Source organism: Mesocricetus auratus, unplaced genomic scaffold (genome assembly GCF_017639785.1).
Source record: "Mesocricetus auratus isolate SY011 unplaced genomic scaffold, BCM_Maur_2.0 Super-Scaffold_100691, whole genome shotgun sequence".
Taxonomy (NCBI): Eukaryota; Metazoa; Chordata; class Mammalia; order Rodentia; family Cricetidae; genus Mesocricetus; species Mesocricetus auratus.
In genome coordinates, this window is record NW_024429267.1 from 48,313,696 (window position 1) to 48,338,135 (window position 24,440).

A 24,440-nucleotide genomic window follows, 5' to 3' on the forward strand; every position below is an offset into this window, starting at 1 on the left:
TATAAGTATATTCTCAAAGTAGTATAATTATTGTAATGTTAGGGATTCAACCTAGGGACTCATTTGTACCCAGCAACAACTGAGATTAAAGGGCATGAGACTCCACACTCAGCATTCAGGGTTGTTTTTTTTTTTTTCAAATTTGTTTGTTTGAGGTTTTTTTGGTTTTTCGAGACAGGGTTTCTCTGTATTGTTTTGGTAGCTGTCCTGGAACTCGATCGGTAGACCAGGCTGGTCTCGAATTCACAGAGATCCGCCTGCCTCTGCCTCCCAAGTGCTGGGATTAAAGGCATGTGCCATCAACGCCCGGCTTTTTTTTTTTTTCAAATTTTGAGTTAGTGTCTCAAGTAGATTAGGCTAGCCTTGAACTCCACATGTAGGTGAGGATGACCTAAAGTCTAATCTTCCTGCATTGACCTCCCAAATGCTGGGATTACATGTGTGCATCACCTTGCCTATTATTTGAGGAGTGGGGTGGGGTATTAATTGGCTTGGGTTGGCCTTGAACCAAGCCTAGACAGAGGATGACCTTGACTGCGGGATTGTGGGTAAACTCCAGGACTCCAGGTTCAGACCAAGGTGTGTGAAGAACCCTTCTTTTTATAATGGGTTAGATTCCTGGGAGAACACAGGAATTCTGTTACTCACTGGGTGTCATTCCAGTGTCTACCATCAGTAAGACTACGTTCCCAGGTAGCAAATGTTTAAGGATACAACGCACAAGCAAGCAGACAGACAAAACAAAACAAAACAAACAAACAAACAAAAACCCAAACCCAAACACACAAGGATGAAATCAAGACTTCAGTGTATTGCTTCAAACATCGCAAAAAGTGTTTGCATAACCTTGATCCCTTCCTATGGATTTTCTGATCATGTTTCTTGTTTGGCTTCTAGCCATAGAGTACTGAGACCACAGAATGCTTTCCCTTCAGCACCGTTTTGTTCTACACACAAGGCGAGCTGCAAAGCGCCGCCCTCTGTGGAGGTATTAGGGGATGGGGGTGGGGTGGGGGTGGGGGCCGGGATTCTGACTGCCGGGCTCCTTCAATAAGCCGGCTGTGCCCGGGTGCCAAGCCCTCCCCGACCAGATCTGTTTTGTCTCTTGCTAGGCTGAGTCACATAGAATAGATAGATAATCAGCACATGTCCTCCAGATCATATTATCCGCTTACAAATATAGCCTGTTAGCGCACAGGCACGGTAGTCCTTCCGCTGGGGGTGTTGTTCTGCGGGTGTAAACAGCATCGAAAACGGATTACAGCGTGGCAGCCACGGCCGGAGACTGTCAGCACCCACCCGCACACGGAAGGTGAGTGGCGGGTGGTCTTGGTCCCAGGGGCGGAAGGGTGGGAGCGCCTGTCCTGCGACTGCGCAGAAGCTGAGTGGGCATCGCGGCTGCTTGGGCGGGGGGGACCCGCCACCGCGCCTGCGTTGTGGCTTTGGCTGTTTATGGCTTCACCTGGTGCGCGGTGAGCTCCAGCCAGCCACCATCCAAGCGCACGGAGAGGACCAGGCTTTGAACCGTGCTTAGTTCAAGAACCACAGTTGAGTGAGGCGTCGGAAAGCACGTGGGGCGCACGGGTGCCCTCAGGTGGGCTGCTGTCGGGACAAGGTCCTCGGGAATCCTCCGGGTTCTTTCGAGGGGACCACCCAGGTGCCCAAGACTGGGTTCCAGAGTGCTGTCCGGGGGGTGATAAATCATTTCTGTTTGTGCCCTCTCCCGGTCCTTGGAAAACAAGCTTGACATCTAACAAGGAGGGCGGGTCGGGGAGTGGTCTTTCCTTTCCTAAAGCTTCGCGCGCCTCCTGGTGTGGGTGGGGCGAGGCAAAGGGATCGGAAACCCGAAAGAGAATTAATGGTCCAGCCCGGGTGAGGCGGCTTCTCGGCTGGACCGTCACCAGGGCCTGGGGCGTGCTCTAGTCACCGGTCCCACAGAAGGGCTAACCGAATCGAGTTGGGAAAAGCCCCTTAGCGCCCACGGACCTCTATTGTGTTAGTTGGTTGCTTGTTTTTGAACAGGGTCTCATGCAGCCCAGGGTGGGCAAGGGACCTAGGGTTTCCTGCATGCCAAGAACTCTGACTGAGCCTCAGTTTTCACCTCTTGTTTACATCTTACGTTTAATTGGTGACCAATGGTCTGTCCCATCTCTTTTCTTTGGTTAATTGGCACCCCCCACTCCAAACCTTACGGGGGTGGGGTGGAGGGTGACTCGTCCCATCCTAATTAGGCCGCACTTGATCCAGTGATCACAGGGTGCTCCCCCACCGCGCCTGGGAGCCGGGTGCTGCGGTTGTATGAAAATTCAGCAGCTCTGTCCCCAGGGATATGGGAGCAGAAAGCCAGGAGGCAGGGTTCCAGCCTGGGCCGTCTGACTCAGCCCCTGTCCTCTTAATCCTCTCCGCGCCCTCTGCCCGGCTCCTGACTTGTGCTTCTAGTTTAACAAATTACTCTAACAATAGCCAAACGTCCCAAGGGAAACCCAGATCAGGCAGCATAAAATGTAGTTCAGTTTAGAACGCAACTGAGATGCAGTGGTGGTCATTCTGACCTTACTTTAAACTTTACCGCCCCACCCCCGTTCTACTGGAAAACTCATTCTGCCTTCCAGCTGTGGAGTACAGCCCCCACCCCCGCACCGGGCGTCCTCAACAGCTCCTGCTGGATGCCTCATTCTCTTGGAGGGAGCTGGATTGATGAGAGAGCATCGTCCCCTACAGGCTACTCCTACAAGGAGCCCTTGGAAGACTGGGAGCTTGGCTGCTCAGGAGTTAGGGCAGGAAGAGCAGGTGGGATATTATGAGAGTTGTTAGGGGCCTAACTTGGGCCCCAGAACAGAGCTAGGCTCTGTTTAACTTGATAGGCCAGTTAAACAGACATCAGTACAGAGTGGAGAACCGGATGTGTTCAGTGTAGCCTTGTTGGAAATAGAACAAACAAAGAGGCTCTGAGGAACTCCCCTCCCAGGTCCATCTTCACAGTCCTGACTTGAGTTGGAGTGTAAATAGAAGCTAAGAGGTGTTGCACATCTAAACTGTCCTGGTCATGTGATCCTGCCCATCACCTAGGCTCCAATCTCTACTGCAACATGATCTGACCGGTTGTCAGAACTGTGGGAAATCTTCTGAGATACAGTTTCCTCCTTTTTGAGATACAGAAAAAGGCGGGACCAGATCTCAGCCTTTTCTTCTCCCAGCATGGGATTATTGGGGGAAATCCCAATTTTAGGGAGAGGGCCGGCTGTCTCAGTAGGTAATAGTCAAAGGTAAGAGGCACAGGTATCTCTATAGGGTATCTTCATTGCAGCCAGATAGATGGTCACGGGGAGCCAGGTACCTGCTGTCCCCAGCCCCTGCTTTCCCCTCCTTCCTTTGCTCCGGCCTCTTTCCGTACCCACAAAGGGGGCATCAGCATGGGAGATTTTGTTGGGTCTCCTCCAAGCTTCTCCAGATATTTCCCATGGTGCTCTGAGCTCCTCCAGCCCCCTAAGCCCTTGACAGCCCAGTCTATCAGTTGACGAGGGAGAGGACTAGGTGATCTGAATGTTCCCTTCTTCTCCCCTGGCATATGACTTCTGAGTGGAGACCAGAGCTCTGGTGCCAGGGGACACATTTTTCCAGTCATGCCCTCTGGCTCTGGGGAGCCAATGACATTGTAAAGGGATTCTGATATTAACCGGGTTTGGGTGGACATGGAAAGTTTGTCATCTAAACCTACATTGATGGTTGTGTTCCCTGTCGCTTCCAACACTGCTCCCACCCCAACTGGACAGTTGTCCACACCCCCGGGGGCTTCCCCTCTCTGTGGCTCCATGGCACTCGCTCAGCCTCAGATTCTCTGACTGAAGTGCTGCAATGAAATACATCCCAGCATGCAGGTGTTCTGGTATTCTCCCCGATAGTCTGGGGATGGACATGAAGGTGTGGTAGGGACATCGTTCTGTCTCTTTATTTTCTGGCTTCCATGGGCGCTACAAGCCCATGGCGCACAGATGCAGACACTGGCAAAATACTCATACACTTAAGAATAATAAAGTCTGAAAATCTGACCTGTTGGCGCAGCCCTGCTCCGTTCCTCACCCGTTCTGCATCTCCACCCTGTAAGCTCCCAGCTTCTCACGCTGTAGACACAGTCAGCTTTACTTGGGTATTTTGGTTGATTCTTTCTTTTTTTTTTTTAAGATAGCTAGCTGGCATCTCTTAACCTGGTTTGCTTCTTTTTAAAAATATTTTATTTATTTATTGTGTATACAGTCTTCTGCTTGCATGGCAGCGGAGGGCACCAGATCTCATTCAAGGTGGTTGTGAGCCACCATGTGGTTGCCGGGAATTGAACTCAGGACCTCTGGAAGAACAGGCAGTGCTCTTAACCGCTGAGCCATCTCTCCAGCCCCTTTGGTTGATTCTTATTTTAATTTAAGATGCTATTTATTATTGTTTTTGCTGTGTGTGTGTGAGTACATGTCACACATGTGCCATACCATGAGTTTGAAGGTCAGAGGACAATTTTGGGGGAGTTGGTGTTGTGCCATGGACTCTTAGCGGGTGGGAGAATATAATAAGGGTTTTACATTGTTCTAGTTTTTAATGGCTTTTTGCCCCCAGAAGTAAGTTTCTATGTCTTGAAATGCAGATCATTTCTCATTGTCTTTGTAGCATCTCCATGCACCTGTCACACAAGAAACAGGGGTGATTGAGGTGCCCACCTTTACCCCAGCTAATCAGAGATTCAGTTATTTCCATAGAGGAATTGCACTTCTATAGTGGATCTAAGTTCAGTTCCCAGTTCCCATACCAGGTGACTCACAGCCATCTGTAACTCTGGATCCAGGACAACCCAAAGCCTCTGGGTTCCTTGGGTACTAACACATACCTACATACTGGTGTATGCATGCACACATGAACAAACACATTTCTTTTTTTTTTTTTTTTTTTTTTTGGTTTTTCGAGACAGGGTTTCTCTGTATTGTTTTGGAGCCTGTCCTGGAACTCCCTCTGTAGACCAGGCTGGCCTGGAACTCACAGAGATCCACCTGCCTCTGCCTCCCGAGTGCTGGGATTAAAGACGTGCGCCACCAATGCCCGGCTCAAACAAATTTCTTTAACTTTATTTTAGGTGCATTGATGTGAAGATATCAGATCCCCTGAAACTGAAAAAAATAACCAGTTGTGAGCTGTCATGTAGGTGCTGGGAATTGAACTCTGGTCCTCTGGAAGAATAGCTAGTACTCTTAACCACTGAGCCATCTCTGCAGTCCCATATACACTTTATTATTATTATTATTATTATTATTTTAAAGCAGGATTTCTCTGTGAAGCCCTGACTATCCTGGAACTCACTCTGTAGACCAGGCTGGACTTGAACTCAGAGATCCGCCTGCCTCTGCCTCCTGAGTGCTGGGATTAAAGGCGTGCGCCACCAGGCCTGACGTGTGCATCTGTGTTTCACAAACCCAGTCTATGTGCATATGAAGCTGACATACGTATTTTTTCATAGGTAACTTTATGCTGCTTCCCAAATGGGACACAAAGTGGTGGTGTTTGACATTTCTGTTGTCAGAACCTTGTGGGAAACCCGCGTCAAGAAACACAAAGCATGGCAGAAGAAGGAGGCGGAAAGGCTGGAGAAGAGCGCCCTAGAGAAGTACATTTTGGTGCCTGTAATTCCAGATTGGTGGGCGTGGGCGTTCGGGCGGGGCCCTGGCTTCTGGGGAGGAGGGAACTCTTCCCTGGGATTTCTCACCCTCAGGGCCCCTTTCCTCCATAGACATCACAGCCCGTGTGCTGCGGCACTCCACTCCCTTAACAGTGACACCTGAAGTTGGGGGACACTATGCTAGACCCAAGGAGGACAGAGGTGGCACAAAAATCCCCTTATGCTCAACCCCACAGCGGCCACTTGTGACCCTTCCCTGAACTCACTCACCACCCCATGCTCACTCCCTTGCCTTCCAGCCTTTACCCGTTGAGCTGAATTCTAGGTAAGATCCAGTTTGTTCATCTACTTGAATTGAAACAATGCGGTCCGACCCTCAGAAACTTACAAAATGTGAGTAAAAGAGTTCAGGACAAAAACTAAGTTGAGGGTCTGGAGAGATGGCTCAGCAGTTAAGAACACTTGCTGCTCTTGCAGAGGACCAGGGTTCGACTCACAGCTATCTATAGTTCCAGCTCAAGGGTATATCATGATGGCCTCTGTGGGGACTACATACATCTGATTCACATACAGCAGACACACACACACACACACACACACACACACACACACACCACCACCACCACCACCACCACCACCACCACCACCACCACTACCACTTAGGTGTTTGTTAGCTTTAAGTTAGCAACAAAAGGTGTAAAGTCTGAATCAGCCCATCAATCAATTTATCTATAATCGATTTTTAAAAAATAATCTGTTTTTTTTAATTTTATGTGCATTGATGTTTTTGCCTGCATGTATGCCTGTATGGTGTGAGGGTGTTAGATCTTGGAGTTACAGACAGTTGTGAGCTGCCATGTGGGTGCTGGGAATTGAACCCAGGTCTTCTGAGCCATCTCTTCAGCCCTCTCAAATTTATTTATTTATTTTGGTTTTTTCGAGACAGGGTTTCTCTGTATTGTTTTGGAGGCTGTCCTGAAATTTGTTATTTATTTTTAAGAATTTAGAATATGCACTCATGTGCATTCCTGTCACTGTATACTCATGGAGGTCAGAAGTCAACTTGCCAGAGTCATTTCTCCTCTACATGTTGGTTCTGGGGAGTCAAACACATGTCATTAGGCTTGGCAGTAAGTGTCTTCACTGCTGAATTGTCTTATCAGCTCCACGTGTTTTCAAACCAAAACAGGGTCCCAGAGTGGTTTTGAACTCCTTGCATAACAAGGATGAACTTCTTCTGTTTTATTTTTGAGACAGGGTTTGTCTTTTTTTTCTTCTTTCTTTCTTTCTTTTTATTTTTTTCAAGACAGGGTTTCTCTGTGTAGACCTAGCTGTCCTGGAACTAGCTCTTGTAGACCAGTCTGGTCTTGAACTCAAAGAGATCTATCTGCTTCTGCCTCCTCAGTGTTAGGACAAAAGGCATGTACTATCACTGCCCAGCAAGAAAGGGTTTATCTATGCAACAGCTCTGACTGTCCTGGAACTTGATCTTGTAGACCAGGCTGGCCTCAAATTCACAGGGATCCACCTGCCTCTGCCTCCCAAGTGCTGGGGCTAAAGGTATGCACCACTACCACCTGGCTGAACTTGAACTTCTAGTTGTCCTGATGGCACCTCCCCATGCTGGGATTACAGGCTGTATTTATATCAGTTTGTAATTTATGATAGAGGGAGATGTGTGGTTTAAGTGCTATCTTTGTACTATGCTGCCTGGATCTGTCTTCTGATTTGGTTTCAGAAGCAAGAAAAGCTGAGGCAGGGGGATGCCTCAGCAGGAAGAGGCCCTGACAGCTGTATCTGTGGATCTGAGTTTGGTCCCTGGGACCTGCATGATGGAGGAGAGAAATGACACCTTTAGGATGTCCTCTGGCCCAATGGTGTTTCTGAGGCTGGCCTTGAACTCCTGGTCCCCCTGCTTCCACCTGTCAGATGCTGGGACTCCCGGCCTGTGTCAGCACCCGGAGCCTCGCGGGGTACCTTTCCCCAGAGTGTTTCGTCCTGTGACTGCAACCTTTAGGGCTGGGTTATTTAAAGTGTTCCTGATTCCCTCAGTCTAATGCCAAGTACGGAACCTCCATAATACCTAATGTGGCAGCAAAACTTTGCAGCAGAAGGTGATGTTTACAGATCAAGACAGCCCATGCATAGCTGCGTAGTGAGTTCAAGGCCAGACTGGACTATCGGAGACTCTGCCACAAAAACACAGACTAAGAGAAGGTGGCGCTTGCAGATAGACCTGAGGAGGTACCTACAGAAATGTGGGGATGTGGAGACAAAGACAGACAGAACATCATAATACAGTTCCAAAAGACACCACACTTGAAAGAATGTGTAGGTCATTTTAATAGGAGGTTTAACCAAAGACTCAGTCTAACTCAGCTCATCTTTTTTTATTTTAAGATTTATTTATTTATTATGAATACAACATCCTGCCTCCATGTCTGCAACTCAGAAGAGGACATCAGATCTCATTATAGATGACGTGTGAGCCACCATGTGGTTACTGGGAATTGAACTCAGGACCTCTGGAAGAGCAGTCAGTGCTCTTAACCTCTGAGCCATCTCTCCAGCCCTCAGCTCATCTTTTTTAGGTGTGGTAATTAGTGATTTACAGAAGGGTCTCAGATTTCCCAGCATCCCTGGCAGTAGGAACGAAAGGTCAGGACAGACCCTAGGTAGCCAACACTGGGAAACCAGGTTCCGGCAAAGTGGAGGGCCAAGCCTGCTTATTTCCCCTAGGAAATGAGTGGTCTTCTGCTTCCTGTCTTAGGATAAAGGAGGAGTGGGACTTTGTGGCGGAGTGCAGGAGGAAGGGCGTGCCCCAGGCACAATACTGCAAGAACGGCTTTGTAGACACCAACACAAGGCTCCTGGACAAGATAGAGAGGAACTCAGTCGCCAGGCAGAGGTCACGGGTCAAGGACAGAGACAAACGGAGCAATCCATTTGTGTTTGAGCTTTCAGGGGCTCAGTGGAAGGTAAGTCAAGTGTCTGTCTGTGGTGAGTGGGCACTCGGGGGTGTTATAGCTGAGCAAGTGAGATGGGGGAGGGGGGAGCGTTTGATGTGCAACAGGCACGAGATCTCACCCCTGAGGGCCACAAGCACCCGGGGTAGCTATAGGTGCAGACCAACAATACATAATCATAAGCTTATTTAAAATGTGGGAATTTTTTTTGTAGGCTTTTAGACTCAATTTGTGCAGTGAAGTTTGTAGATGTCAATGTCTAGCATGATGTCCCAGTTTGTACAAGCCAGAATGGAATATATAGGGCAGATTTTAAATATTGTGAAACGGGTCCTCTGTGTTAGCTAGGATTTACATTGGGGGGGGCACGTGATGGCATCTATGCTTGTGTGAGCTCAGAGGCCAGTGTCCAGGCTGACCTTGAACTTGCGGTACTTCTGCCTCATCCTCCCAAACGGTTGGGCTTCCAGGCTTGCACCACTAGGCCTGGCCAGCATCTTATTTTATTGTCACAGAATGAGGCTAATCTGCTGTTGTGAGATTAATGAGCATCGCCACTGACGCCTGCAGGAACGGCCCTGATGCCCTCACATGCTGTTTATGTTCTGAATAAATCTTCGGTCTGGTGAGGTCCGGTGGGCACTGGGGAACCGCCTCTCACTGATGCTGTCCTTCTGTTTCAGGAGCTGCCTGATTCGCTGAAGGAGCAGACACACCTCAAAGAATGGCACATTCACAGCACCCGGATTCAGACCATTCCTGCATACATCAAGCTGTTTCAAGCCATGAAAATTCTGGATTTGCCAAAAAACCAAATCACGTGTCTTCCAGCTGAAATTGGTAAGTGACTTGGCAGGAATCTTTGACCCTTGTCTGTGGTAAGCAGGCAGGTATAGGGCAGGGGCAAACACTCCATGTCCTCCTCCTCCTGCTCCTGGATGTCCCTCAGGCGTTTCTCCGTTCCCAGAGTCACTGGTTCGGTGTCCCCAGAGTCACTGGTCGGGTGTCCCCTTTGGGACATGAGCTACCATGATCTGCCTGCATGTCTTAGCATTGACAGAAATTTCACAGTTGCTTAGAAACCTGAAGTCATGAGAGTGGGCAGCACTTTCAGAATTTTCTGAGCCAGGCACCAGTGGCTCACGCCTTTAACCCCAGCACTCAGGAGGCAGAGGCAGGTGGATTTCTGTGAGTTCGAGGCCACCCTGGTCTACAGAGTGAGTTCCAGGACAGCCAGGGCTGCACAGAGAAAGCCTGACTCAGAAAACAAAACAGAACAACAACAACAACAAAAAAAACAACCCCCAAAACAAAAACAAAACCACCGACAGCAAGAACCCTTCCCTACAAGAGTCTCCTGTACAGCCAACATTGATGGCTCTGACAAAGGAGAGGAGGGAGGAGCAATCAGGGGCAACGTGGGAGGTCACCGTGTAAGTTGGGAAAGTCACTCAGATAACCCATTTTTCTTGTCTTTTCAAAAAAAGGCTTTACTTATCTATTATGCATACAGTGTTCTGTCTGCATGTGTGCCTGCACTTCAGAAGAGGGAAGAGGGCACCAGATCTCATTACAGATGGTTGTGAGCCACCATGTGGTTGCTGAGAATTGAACTTGGAACCTCTGGAAGAGCAGGCAGTGCTCTTAACCTCTGAGCCACCTCTCCAGCCCTGACAATCCATTTTTCTATTTCCTTATCTGTAGCATGGAAGATCATAGTGTACTTCATTCACTTAGTTGTTTTGAGGCTGGTAAATTATATTTACTGTCTTATAAAATAACAGGAGATATGAAGGTTTATATTCTGCAAAAGTATACCATCATTTTTGGTTTACTAATTTAAAATTAGTTTAAGAATGATAAAGTATCCAATTCCTTAGGATGTGTAAGATGTGGTTTTTGGAGTATTATTATGTACTTATTTTATATTTTGTTTTGTGTTTTTTGTTTTTTGAGACAGGGTTTCTCTGTGTAGCTTTGTAGACCAGTCTGGCTTCAAACTCACAGAGATCCGCCTGCCTCGGCCTCCCTAGCACTGAGATTAAAGGCATGCGCCACCACTGCCCAGCTATTGTGTATTTATTACTGTATTAGGTTTTAGTTTGGAGCTGGTTGTATATATTTTCAAGCAAGAATCAGAACTAAGGAGCTGGAGAGGTGACTCAGCAGCTAAGAATGTTTGCTGCTCTTGCAGGGGACCCAGGTTCAATTCCCAGCACCCACATGGCAGCTCACAACTGCCTGTAACTCCAGTTCCAGGGGATCTCATGTCTTCTGACCACAGAGGTCTCCTTCATGCATGTGGTACATACACATACATATGCAAATAAAATAAATATTAAAAAAGAGTAAGAACTAGAATATGCCGGGCATTGGTGGCACACGCCTTTGATCCCAGCACTCAGGAGGCAGAGGCAGGCGGATCTCTGTGAGTTCAAGGCCAGCCTGGTCTACAGAGCGAGTTCCAGGACAGCCTCCAAAGCCACAGAGAAACCCTGTCTCGAACCCTCTTCCCCTCCAAAAGAACTAGAATGCAGTATTTTTCAATCATTCTGATAATTTCCCATGTTCCTGGATGTGTTCCTATCTCACCTGAGAAAGTCTCTTCTGTATCTTTGGGAAGCATGGCATATTATAGTTGAAAGAATGACATATTTCATGCAGTCCGCAAACAGTCTGCCCCCTTTAGTCATTTATCATACATACAGAACTTGAGGCATTTGCTTTTTCTGGCTCGTGCCTGTCAGAGCCCACCAGCAAGCACCAGCAGTTTCTGCTATCGTAGGAGCTGCTCTGATCTTACAGTCAAGGCCTATGATTGAACTCATCCTGGGGTTTGCACACTGTGGATGCCTGGAGACAGAAGACAAAGACCCTGGAGTGTCTGAGTCGGAAATGTTTCTTACAGCCTCTTGTATGTGAACACTTGGTCTCCTGGTAGTGGTGCTATTTGGGAGACGTGGAAGGAACCTTTGGGTGTGGAACCTTGCTCGGGGAAGTATGTCAGTGGGACTGGGCTTTGAGGGTTCTACTTTCTCTGCTTCCTGCAGCGGATGGACAATGCGGTCGGCCACCTTCCTGCTTTTGCTTCCATGTTGTGCCTTTTATGCCATCATGGACCGTGAACCAAGATTTTTTTCCTCTTTCAATTTTTAAACATTTTATTTATGTCGTTGCTTTGCCTGTTTGTATGACTGTGCACATGTGCATACAGTGCCCAAAGAGTCCAGAAGAGAGTGTCGGATCCCCTGGAAATGGAGTTACAGTTGGTTATTAGTTTTCCTGTGCGTGCTGAGAGTTGAACCCGGGTCCTCTGGAAGAGCAGCCAGAGTTCTTAATCACTGAGCAGTCTCTGCAGCCCCGAACTATCTTCTTTAAGTTGCTTTTGGTTATACTTTATTAGAGCAGCAAAAAAGTGGCTACTGTGCATGTTAACTATAGTGTCACTGAGATTAAACCAACCAACAAAACCCACGAAGCAGCAGCAGCAGCAGCAGTGAAATGCTGCCTGAAGACTGAGGGGCATAAGGCGGACAGACGTTTAACAGAGAATGCCCGTTATGCAAACACCAAATCATGTTTTACGTCTGCATGCCTTTTTGCCCTCTTCTCCCTTTGAATTGCTTCTTGAGACAAGCCCTTTATGTAGAACCCTGTGACCTTCCTGCCTGTGTTTCAAGTGCTAGATGTAGGCTCTCACTGCCATCCCTGTCATCACCCTGAGAGTTGTTTCTGTTCTGTTTGTCTGTTTCGTTTCCGAGAAAGAGTCTCACTGTGTAGCCCTAGCTGGCCTGGAACTCACTGTGTAGACCTGGCTGGCCTGGAACTCACTGTGTAGACCTGGCTGGCCTGGAACTCACTGTGTAGCCCCCAGCTGTCCTGGAACTCACAGAGATCTATCTGCCTTTCTCTGTCTTCTGAGCACTGAGATTAAAGGTCTGTGCCACCATGCCCAGCTTGTCTCTGTTCCAAAAAGACTTTGAAGGACTTACTCAACAGAGGTTAACTTTTTGTCTTGCCAGGTCGCTTGAAGAACCTGAAAGAACTCAATGTGAGTTTCAACCATCTGAGGAGTATTCCCCCGGAGCTGGGAGACTGTGAGAATCTAGAGAGACTGGACTGCTCTGGGAATCTGGACCTGATGGAGCTCCCCTTTGAAGTAAGGCACAAACTCCTCTGCTCTGTGACTTATTTTTGTTTAACTTATGGAGTGGTCTATACTGCAAGAAACCATTACCTATGGAGTGGTCTATACTGCAAGAAACCATTACTAAAACCTCTAGGTTGTTTTTTTCTTTCTTCTTCTTTTAATTGCTAGGTTGTTCTCAGGCTTTACATGAAAATATAAGAGTTGTCAAACAGTTTTGAAGTAGGACAAAACCAGAGAACTTACATTATGCAATTTCAAAGCTTTCTATAGTGTTACAGCATTGAATTAACATAAAGACAGACACACAGAAAAATGGGACAGAATTGAGATTTTGGAGATAAATCTCTATAATATATGCATATATTTACATATATATTGTAATTTTATTTTGAGAATAGTCTTGCAATGTAGTCCTGGCTGGCCTGAAACTTGCTCTGTATATTGGGTTGATCTTGAACTCACGTAGATCTGATGGTCTCTGCCTCCGGAGTACTGGGATTAAAGGTGTGCAACACCTTGCAATCAATTGATTTTTCAACAAACTCACCAAGAAAATTCAATAGAAAAAGGACAATCAGATCAATAGAAGGTTTTGGGGAAACTAAAATCTTTGCCTAACTCCATATTTATTATGACATAAATGAAGAATTTGAAAAACCCCCCTAGATAAAAGAAACCAGATTTAAAAGAATGTTGCCTGAAATTTCCAGGAAGAAACATGTGTAGATTCACGATTACCTTGTGATAAGAGACCACAGAATAAAGCCGGGCGTTGGTGGCGCACGCCTTTAATCCCAGCACTCGGGAGGCAGAGGCAGGCGGATCTCTGTGAGTTCGAGGCCAGCCTGGTCTACAGAGTGAGTTCCAGGACAGCCTCCAAAGCCACAGAGAAACCTTGTCTCGAAAAACCAAAAAAAAAAAAAAAGAGACCACAGAATAACAGCCAATGGGAGGAAGAAAATCTGAGCATAGGTGGTGGAAATAGCCTGAAATTGAGTTATGGTACACTGTGCATCCATGATGGGTATGTTTGTGGCATGCGAACTCTACATCGTGGGAGTTAAAAGAAAGAATTTGCCAAGTGCAAATGACTGACCACACCTTCTCGGATTGGGCTGTGAAGGGGTGGTGAGCAGGGTAATCTCTGGAGAATTGACTGCATGCAGGGCACGGGGTCAAGACAGAGAAAGATAACCTAACTTACCTCCACTCTGAACATCCGAGTGGATGGGTGGGGGGAGGTTAGCGCATGCGCAGATCTGAGCAGGGAGGCTGGGCCCTGACTGCCCACCATTGCCACGCACATTCAGGGTGAGATGGGTGCTATTGTCAACTGTTAGCAACCACTGCCTCCCGCCCAGCAGTGTGCAATGAAATAAGAGCCTCCCTTCTAGGATAACTGGTAGGCAACGCTTTGTGAGAACTTTGGAAGCAGCAACTATCTCCAGCAGGATGCTCTGGTCACTTTTCTCTGCTCCGCCTTATCAGACGATCATTTAAAACCACTTTTTCCATGAATACAAAATGAATCTAATGACTACTTTTAAATTTCATATGCCTCTGCGGACCATGTCAACCAGTTAGGACCATATGAAAAGAGATTTACCCCTTTATTTCCAGCTTCGTCTCAGTGAATAAGTAAACCAGGATCTGCATTCTAGATAACAGACGTCATCTATTAAATAGGCATAAAATGAAACTGAGAGATATTTTGCTTTATCTTCTTCTGATAGTATTTCTAGGAATGGGACTGTTGCCTAGTTGGTAGAGTCCTTGTCTAGGATACGGAAAGCCCTGGGTAGGTTTGATCCCCAGAACTCCATGAACTGGGTCTGGTGGCACAAGCCAGTAACCTCAGCACTTGGAGATGGTGGCAGGAAGATCAGGGCGTTCAAGGATATCCTAAACTGCATAGCAAGTTGGTAGCTCACCCGGAGCCACATGAAACCCTGTCTCAAACAAAACAAAACAAACAAAAATATATGCACTATATAATTTCTATCCTTAGATTAAGGTCTTTGCCACAGACCTTATGATAGCAGGTACAAGGTGACTGAAATATCCAGAAAATATTATGGTTTTCATCTTCGCATGTTTTGCTTGCCTATGTGTGTCATAGGAGTGCAATGCACTCCGAAGCCAGAAGAGGGCATCAGAACCCCTTGGAACTGGAGTTTGAGATGGTTGTGAGCCACCGTGTGGTTGCTGGGAACAGAACTCAGGTCTTCTGCAAAACAGCAAGTGCACTTAGCTGCCGAATTTCCCGTATTGCTTGTTTATATGTATACATGTTTTTGTTTCTATGTGTATACATGTACCACATGCATGCCTGGTGCACTCAAGCTGGACGAGGGTGTTGGAGCCCCTGAAACTGGAGCTACAGATGGTTTTGAGCTACACTGGGCACAATTGAACCCCAGTCCTCTGTGAGAATAACACATGCTCTAAACCACTGAGCCATCATCCATTCAGATTTCATCTTTTAAAACCTCTTTAGATTGGAGAGTTTCTTTGGCCTACCTTTCAACTCTGAGTCTTTCTTCTGCTATTTTGAATCTAATGTTTAACTCTTAATGGATCTCTCTCTCTCTGTCTCTGTCTCTGTCTCTCTCCTTCCTCCCTCTCTCCTTCTTCCCCACCCTTTCTGTTTCTCTCTAAGAGATAAGGTCTCCTGTATATCCCAGTCTGGCTTCAGACAACCAATCCTCTTGCTTTAGCCTCTGAGATTGGATTTTTAGGTTATTTTTCAGAATTCCAGACAAGAACATAATCAGAACGTGTCCCTTTGGTAGAGTGTATTTGATGACATGAAGATGGGATTCATATTAAGCTAAATATGGGCGTAAGCCCAGTGGTTTTCTCTTCCGCTGTTCACTGCCGCCCCTAATTGGTCCAACAGCCCTGCGTTTCTAAGAGTGTTGGAAACTGCTTTTTCGAGGTCTTTATGGTACTGTTTGTTTTGTGTGTGTGCGAGCCTGTGTGTAGGCGCATGTGGAAGTCAGAGGACAACTCTTGGGAGGTGGTTTTCTTTCCATAGTGTAGATCCCGGGGACTGAACTCAGATCACCAGGCTTGGCTGCAAGGGCTCTTTCCCACTGCGCCATCTTGGTGGCCTAAAAACGTGCTCATGGATGCTCAGAATAAGTCGGTAAGAAAATTAGCTTCTTTTATGTTTCATAGTAGCTACCAAACTTTCACAACCACTTCCAGATGTTAAATGTTTGTTCAACTTTATTCAAAATTCATAGGCTTACATTGACGTAATATGTTCCCCCATGATTTTGACTTGGCACGTTGCAGACAAGAGCCGTGGATACTAAACCTCAGCAGAAGAGCCCAACCCTGAGTCAGAGAAGATCAGGGGATCTTTAAGGTGGCACCTGACCCACCCAGATGCTGGCTTCCTCAAGACTTGTCAAAACTTGTTAACACAGTCCTTGCCCCACCACACGCTGTGAAATTTAAACTTTCTAGCTGGGCATAGTGACTCACACCTTTAACCCTAGCAGAGACAGGCTGATCTCTGTAAATTGGAGGCCAGTCTGGTCTACATAACAGGTTCCAGAACAACCAGGGCTTTATAGTGAGGCCCTGTGTCAAAAAAACAAGTAAAGCAAAACAAAATGACAACAAAAGACTTGAACTCTCTACCTTCTGTGACTTTGCATATGCTATTCCCCACCTGGGAGACCCGATTCCAGTGTTCTATTCTCCATGAAATCTTTTTGGACCCCTGACCATTATTCCTTCATACTACTGGGTAAAATCACCCTTCATTTCCTGCAAGTTGAAACTTGTTGTAGGCTCTTACTACATGAGTTGCTTTGCTTATATATGAAGCTATCAGCCCCTCAAGGGCAACCATAGTGTTCTTCCCCAGTAGGAAGAACAGTGAATGATACATAGTAGGTGCTCCAAAACACATAGTGGTCTAGTTTTTCTTTCTGTTTTCTTTTTGATCTGTTTATTTTTTATTTTATGTACATTGGTGTTTTGACGCATGTACGTCTGTTTGCCTGTATGAGGGTGTCAGATCTTGGAGTAACAGACAGTTGTGAGCTGCCATGTGGGTGCTGGGAATTGAACCCAAGTCCTCTGGAAGAGCAGTCAGTGTTCTTAAGCACTGAGCCATCTCTCCAGTCCCTGGGTCTGATATATAAATATATATATATATATTCATATATTAATGGATGCTTTTGAGGAAGAAATCATTCTAAACATTGCAGTTGAACTTAGTTCTCATTTCACAAGGTGTATTAGTCACCTGTTTTGAAGCCATTAGATGGCACCTGACAAGAGCCACTCATGGAAGGAGGGGTTCCCTGTGGCTCTCACTTCCAGGGTACTGTCCATCATGGCAGGGAGGTCATGGCAGCAGGAGCATGACTGAGGTGGCCGGTCACACTGCATGGCCAGGAAGCTGAGTGATGAATGCTGGTGCTCAGCTTGCTTCTCCTTTTTAAAAGCAGCCTAGGGAATGGTGCCACAACTAAATGGAGGTCTTCCAAATTAACTGAATCTACATAATCCCTCCCAGCCTTGCCCAGAGACTTGTTTCCATGGTGATTCTCAGTCCTGCCGAGTTAACAACCAGGGTTAACTTTCCAGAGGGTAATCAGAATATTCTCTTATCCCTCTCCAGTTGAGTAATTTGAAGCAAGTGACATTTGTAGATATCTCAGCAAACAAGTTCTCCAGTGTACCCATCTGTGTCCTGCGCATGTGTCGTCTGCAGTGGTTGGATATCAGCAACAATAATCTGAGCGACCTGCCACAAGATATAGACAGGTAGCTATTTGCATCCTAAGGTGATGTGGATGAACTAATTACTAACATATTCAGAGCGTTAACACTTTAGATATGCTAGTATACAGATATCCTTTGAAATCAACTAATTTTCTGGAGCTTGGCTCTAGGAAACAATAGAATAAGACAGATTCCATTGTGTGCCAGACATGTATGTATGTATGCATTTGAACACATCTTCATTGTCTTGGTGAATTTGATTTGCTTCAGTTACTTTTTATTTATTTACCTATTTATTTATCTAGTGACAGATTCTTCCTTTCTAGCCCTGGCTGTCCTGGAATTCATTAAATAGACCAGGTTGACCTTGAACTCACAGAGATCTGCCTGCCTTTGCCTCCCAAATGCTAGGATTAAAAGTATACAAAACCACACCTGGATTCTTTTTTTTTTTTTTTTTTAAGCATTTTAAAAATTGAGTGTGTGTGCTTGGGAATAGAAGGCAGAGGATAACTTGAGGGCATTGTTTCTCTCCTTCCACCATGTGGGTCTAGGTGAGCAAACTCAGGCTCTTAGACTTGGTGGCAGCTGCCCTCACCTCTGAGCTATCTCATTGCACCGTCCTTCTCTCCCTTCCTTTGAGACAGAGTCTTGCAAAGTAGCCCAGGTTAGCTTCAAACTCATGAGCTTCCTACTTCTACCTCCCAAACACTGGGTCCTTACACAGACAGCTTAGGAGAGATTTTTGTTTTATTTTTATTATTTGTTTTTATTTTTTATTTTTGAGTTAGGGGTTTGCTTGGAAGAGTTCGGAACCCATAATGCTCCTGATTCAGCTTCCCGAGTGCAAAGATTACAGATTGTGGGCCTCTTGATTAGGCTTCAGTCTTCCATGCCACTGATATTATTAGACTTCTTATGTTGGGCCCGGAGAGTGGGCTGGACTTAATGTATGAAATACAACCTGTGTCCTCTTGGAGTCTGCACTTTTTTTATCCCAAGACAGGGTTTGCATAGCCTTGACTGTCCTAGAACTTGTTCTATAGATCAGGCTGGCCTTGAAACTCACAGAGATCTACCTACCTCTGCCTCTGGAGCTCTGAGATTAAAGATGTGTGCTACCACTGCCCAGCAGAGTCTACACTCTTATTTACATGGAAGTATAAATAAACTGTTATGATTCATAGACCAGCCTTGGCTTAGGCCTGAGCGTGACATTTCTCAGGTGACTTTACTCTTGGTCCCTGTGATGAATGAATGCCTTCCTGTGCTAATGTGGCCAAGTGAGACTTGTGTTTGAAAAGACAGGAAATTTGAGATATTTGTGGTCTTACACAAGACTTTGTAAATGAATGAAAAAAAAATCTGGAGGGAGGGTCTTCAGACTAGAGTAAACTAGAAAGCAAAATAAAACAAGCTTAAGATATATTTTTTGCATTTCCTTTTTGTTCCGGGGGTTTCTCCCTACTTTATGTTAAAAGTAGTGAGAGCTGGGTGTGGTGGCAGAGGCAGGAGGGTCTCTGTGAGTTCGAGGCCAGCCTGGTCTATAGAGAGAGTTCCAGGATAGGCTCCAAAGCTACACAGAAAAACCCTGTCTAAAAAAACCAACCAACCAACAAATAAACAAATAGTGAGAGAATAAGTTGCATGAAAAAAAAATGCAGTGCTTAAATCTGTGTATTCAGTGGGTGATTAAGTCAGTAGAGCAAAAGCTTCATAGTAGTATGTATACTTTTAAAAAGATTGTAACTTGCCAGGCGTTGGTGGCGCACGCCTTTAATCCCAGCACTCGGGAGGCAGAGACAGGCGGATCTTTGTGAGTTCGAGACCAGCCTGGTCTATAAGAGCTAGTTCCAGGACAGCCTCAAAGCCACAAAGAAACCCTGTCTCAAAAAACAAAACAAAACAAAACAAAAAGATCGTAACTTTATCTAGACGTGAAGAGTGAGCTCGTGGGTGCACAGATGTTTTGGTGGTGGTGAGTGCAGCCGGCTTTCCCTGTGGGAGCACCCAGTTCCCTGCAGTTTTCTGTAGTGGCTCTGTCCTGAACCCTAGCTTCTCCATAGGCTGGAAGAGCTGCAGAGCCTCCTCTTGTATAAAAACAAGTTGACCTACCTCCCTCAAGCCATGCTCAACCTGAAAAAGCTCACCTTACTGGTTGTCAGTGGGGATGACCTGGTGGAGCTCCCGACTGCCCTCTGTGATGCCTCCACACCTCTGAAGTAAGTATTCGGGGGTGGGAGGGCTTTGGGGACGGGCCCCCCGTGACACAGGCTAAAGCCAGTGGCCTCTGGCTCCAGACTGCCGTCTTAGCAGCCTGATTGGGTGACCCTCATGCACCTGAGAATCTGACCCTACTCCGCCTTCTACAAGGATTTGAAGGGCTTTGCTTGTTCTTCACATACCCAGGCTAGTACATATCACTGCGTTTCTGGAACTACAAAAACGACTTGCCAATGGACAGCATGAGGTGGGGACACAGGCTGGGTCTCTCATCTGTCTCTCAGCTGTCACATCCCTGTTGCCCTGGGTAGGCGCCAGACACTGTTCAAGAAATCCTCCATGTTTGCATCATCTTTCCGATGTCCCTTAGTGAACCCAAAACAAAGACAGCCATCCATGCAAAGGTCATACAGGCTCCAATCTGGGGTGAAGTCTTGCTTACTCCCCAGCAGATAGGAAGATGACAAGGCATGAGACTGCGCCCCCAGGAACCTTTGCATATGTCTTCATTTTTCATTATAAAGAGATCAAGATAAAGGGAAAATGGGAATCTGATTGGCTGACTCGTATCTTCTCATTTCTATTAGGGTCTCATGTGACTCAGCCACTGTGTAGCCGAGGCTGACCTTGAACACCTCATCCTCCTGCTTCCCTCCCGAGAATTAGGAACACAGGCATGCACACTTTATGTGGTCCAGGATCAAAACCAGGACTTTGTGCCTGCTAAGGAGGCACACTGCCAACTGAGCTACATCCCCAGTCCCTGGGTATTAATAAAAGAAAAATAATGATGGGTGGCTGCATAGGGCTCAGTGGTAGAGTGAAAAAAGAAAGAATGAAAAATAGGCCAATTAAAGAAACTACTGCTTCAGGAAAAAGATCTTCACACTCTTTAAATGTTGATAAAAAAGAAATCAGAGTGATTATATATGTGTATATATGTATGTATATTCCTTTTCTTTTTCTTTTTGTTTTTGTTTTTGTTTTTGTTTTGAGACAGGGCCTCTCCTGACGGTGGTGGTGCACTTCTTTGATCCCACCACTTGGGAGGCAGAGGCAGGTGGATCTCTGTGAGTTCGAGACCAGCCTGATCTACAAGAGCTAGTTCCAGGACAGCCTCCAAAGCCACAGAGAAACCCTGTCTCGAAAAACAAACAAAAAAAAAAGAGAGAGAGAAAGAGAGAGAGAGAGAGACAGGGCCTCTCTCCATAGCCCAGCCTATCCTGGAACTCATCACGTAGACCAGGCTGTTCTCAAACTCACACTGATCCACCTGCCTCTGCCTCTTCTATTCTTATTTTTCAAACAAATGTATTTACTTTATTTTATGTGTGTGAGTGTGTTTGTTTGCCTGCCTGCATGCTTGTATACTACATGCATGCCTGGCATCCTCATTGATCAGAAGAAGGCGTTGGATCCCCTGGAACTGGAGTCATAGATGGTTGTGAGCCACCATGTGGGTGCTGGGAATCGAAATCTGGTCCTCTGGAAAAACAGCCAGTGCTTTTGACTGCCGAGACATTTCTCCAACCCACTGAAGAGGAGTTTCTCAGTTGAGCATTCACAGTAAATATGTGCTACAGTTGAGCATTCACAGTAAATATGTGCTACTTTCCATACTTTCCCCAACAGATTTATAAGCCTTATGGACAATCCTATTGATAAGACCCAATGTCAAGATATGGATGAAACAATAGAGAGTGAGCAGGACCGCCAGCATTTTGATAAAGAGTTCATGAAAGCATATATTGAAGATCTTAGAGAAAGAGGTGAGCTGGGAATATTTAAAGCCTCCTGAACCGTGTCGTACAAACCCCACCTGCCCATGAAGTGCGTGCACCAACATAAGTCAAACTGACAAAAAATTATTTGTGAACCAGTGATGCATTTTCTTAGAACAGGAGGCTTTTTTCTCTCATTTTTATTGGTTTTTTTGGGAACTTCATACAATGTGTTTTGATCATACTTACCCCTCCCTTCACTCCTCCTGGGCTGACCCACCTTTCTTACCCGGCTTTGTTTTTCTCTCTCTGTTTTAAAAAGCCCATCAGGTATAGTTGGTGTCGCCCATATACTCTGGGATGTGTGGCCTTCCACTAGCATGGTCAACCCAGCGGGGGCTGCACCCCTAAAGGAGACTGACAATCCCTTTCCCAGTAGCTACGTTACCCCTTAGTAGGGGTGGGCCTGCATGCCCACCTCCTGTATCCAAGCTGGGATTTTTGTTGTTGTTGTTGTTGTTTTTGTTTTTTGAGACAGGGTTTCTCTGTGGCTTTGGAGACTGTCCTGGAACTCGCTCTGTAGACCAGGCTGGTCTCGAACTCACAGAGATCTGCCTGCCTCTGCCTCCGGAGTGCTGGATTAAAGGCGTGTGCCACCACCTCTCGGCAATGTGTGGTTTGATCTTATACAGGTCTCCTGCATGAAATGTGAGATTTGCCTAGCATACTTCATGCTTGGTACCTGTATCAATTGTATGACAGAACACAGAGCCTGAGAAATACACAAACTGTGGAAGTTGTATTACTATGTAACCTTTAAATTAGAAGAAAACTATTATTATTATTATATTACTGTGCGCGCCCGTGCATGCCTGATGTGGGAGGCGGGGCTCGTGTGCTTAGGTGTGCATGTGGAGGTCGGGGGACAACCTTATGGGGTCCATCCTTCCCTTCTCCCTCCATGTGTTCTGGGAATCGCTCTCAGACCAGCTCATTTGTGTGGTGAGTGCCGTTATCCGTGGAGCCCCCTTGCCTCCCTCTCAATGACCTTTAAGTTAATTGTGTTGACAAAATAGTATTCTAAGTTAATAGGAAAATAAGATTCCAAGTCAAAAACTGATTTACAAATTTGAAAACGTCAATTTATCCAAACCAAATACCTGTATAAATGTCACAAAAAAGGAGAACACTACGGTTGGCCCGCTAAGGAACAGGCCCGCTCAGGCTTGTTTTTCTACAGCATGTTTTCTCCTGAGGAATGTAGGTGGTCAGATGACTCAGGAAAGGCTGGGAAGGGTTTTGTTTCTTGGTTCAGACTTAGGGTCTGGTGTGTGATAGACAAGTTCTCTGCTACTGCGCACACCCGCAGTCCCCTGATGGGGGGACTACTTCCCATCGGACCACTTCTCATGGTCGGCATAGGCCATCCATGGATGCAACTTGACTGCGAAGGGAGAACCTGGACACTAAATACTGGGAGGAACAAGGCTGAGTTTACCCAGCAAGAACATGCTGGGTCCAGAAATAGCCCTGATCTCTTATAAACCATATCGCTTCCCACCTGCATCTTCAGACCCATGTCCTTTCCCATCGATTTCATCAGCTTTTGTTATTATATGCTCGGACAGTTCCCAGAGCCTGGAGGTAGCTGTGGGACATGACTGGAAAGATCGTAAAAGAAAGAGAATGAGTGTTAGCATCTTAGATCTAAACACTTCTATACTTGGCTACTCCCTGGTGACGCTGCGTACATGCTCTCTACACTTAAAATACGAAGCACCAACGGAAGCCACTACATTGTGGTTATACTTCATAATAAGAATGAATTAATAAGGGGCTGGAGAGGTGCTCAGAGGTTAAGAGCGCTGGCTGCTCTTCCAGAGGTCCCCGGTTCGTTTTCCAGCACCCACTTGGCAGCTCACAATTGGCTGTAACTTTAGTCCCAGGGACTCAGACACTCCCTTCTGACCTCCAGGAACACAGGGTATGTACATGGTGCACGTACATACATACATACATACATACATACATACATACATACATAAATACATGCTGACAAAACACACATAAAATAAATTAAGAAGAGTGAATGAGTACTAAGTGTATATTTTTCTTTATTGCAGAAGCTGTTCCCAGTTACACCACCAAAGTGTCGTTCAGCCTTCAACTTTGACCTGATCCACCCAAAGACCACAAAATATTACCGCCCTGTATGCTACATCTTTGTATGTGTATTATATCTTATAGGAATTGTAGTTTGTGCTGAAGGACAAAGTCTAGAAACTACCATCATCACTGTTAAGAAAAATAATTTTCAAAATTCAAACACGGGAAGACTGAATTTGCTTATGTATTAATATTATTAGACACATTTGCATATACCTGTTCTAAATAATGCACATTTAATATTATTAGACACATTTGCATATACCTGTTCTAAATAATGCACATTTAATATTATTAGACACATTTGCATATACCTGTTCTAAATAATGCACATTTAATATTATTAGACACATTTGCATATACCTGTTCTAAATAATGCACATTTAATATTTTAGGAAATACATTCTTTTTTTTTTTTTTTTTTTTTTTTTGGTTTTACGAGACAGGGTTTCTCTGTATTGTTTTGGAGGCTGTCGGTCCAGCCCGGCCTCGAACTCACAGAGATCCGCCTGCCTCTGCCTCCGGAGTGCTGGGATTAAAGGCGTGCGCCACCACCGCTCGGCAGGAATACATTCTTTAAAAAATATAGCATATAGAATGAGTTTTGAAATTGGATGTAGTATTTTCAGGAATCAAGGACTAGAGGGTCGTAAATGAAAGAGGATTTACCACCTTGAAAATGTTTCAGTATACTTTTTATTTTTATTGAGAATAACACTCCTTGAGTGTAAACAAGTTGCTAATCTCCACATTTTAAATTCATTCTGGCAAGAATGATTTTTTAATTTATTTTTTATTTTATGTTCACTGAT

The 24,440-nt window shown here is 45.8% G+C and overlaps 1 protein-coding gene across 6 annotated transcripts; it reads left to right on the plus strand.

The window, feature by feature from the left end:
* The first annotated feature begins 1,041 nt into the window (after window positions 1-1,041).
* Lrrc2 (leucine rich repeat containing 2) lies at window positions 1,042-24,050 on the plus strand. 6 transcript variants are annotated; one of them, XM_040740164.1, is made up of 9 exons: window positions 1,042-1,312; window positions 5,498-5,644; window positions 8,427-8,634; window positions 9,306-9,462; window positions 12,645-12,781; window positions 17,415-17,560; window positions 19,585-19,740; window positions 21,374-21,510; window positions 23,586-24,043. In XM_040740164.1, the coding sequence occupies exons 2-9, from the start codon at window positions 5,520-5,522 to the stop codon at window positions 23,633-23,635; spliced, it is 1,116 nt and encodes a 371-aa protein (XP_040596098.1). In that variant the 5' UTR covers window positions 1,042-1,312; window positions 5,498-5,519; the 3' UTR covers window positions 23,636-24,043. The 6 variants fall into 6 exon arrangements, with proteins under 6 accessions (XP_040596098.1, XP_040596099.1, XP_040596102.1 ...); XM_040740165.1 differs by lacking the exon at window positions 1,042-1,312 and adding an exon at window positions 1,458-1,594 and having other exon boundaries at window positions 23,586-24,044; XM_040740163.1 differs by lacking the exons at window positions 1,042-1,312; window positions 5,498-5,644 and adding an exon at window positions 6,599-7,900 and having other exon boundaries at window positions 23,586-24,044.
* Window positions 24,051-24,440: the final 390 nt, after the last annotated feature.

Bases quoted from the DNA above. Each gene is read 5' to 3' on its own strand.
- Lrrc2 (XM_040740163.1), top strand. From the start codon at position 7,743: ATGTGGCAGCAAAACTTTGCAGCAGAAGGTGATGTTTACAGATCAAGA. The intron at 12,782-17,414 runs GTAAGGCACAAA...ATCCCTCTCCAG, and splicing joins TGATGGAGCTCCCCTTTGAA to TTGAGTAATTTGAAGCAAGT. The intron at 17,561-19,584 runs GTAGCTATTTGC...GCTTCTCCATAG, and splicing joins CTGCCACAAGATATAGACAG to GCTGGAAGAGCTGCAGAGCC.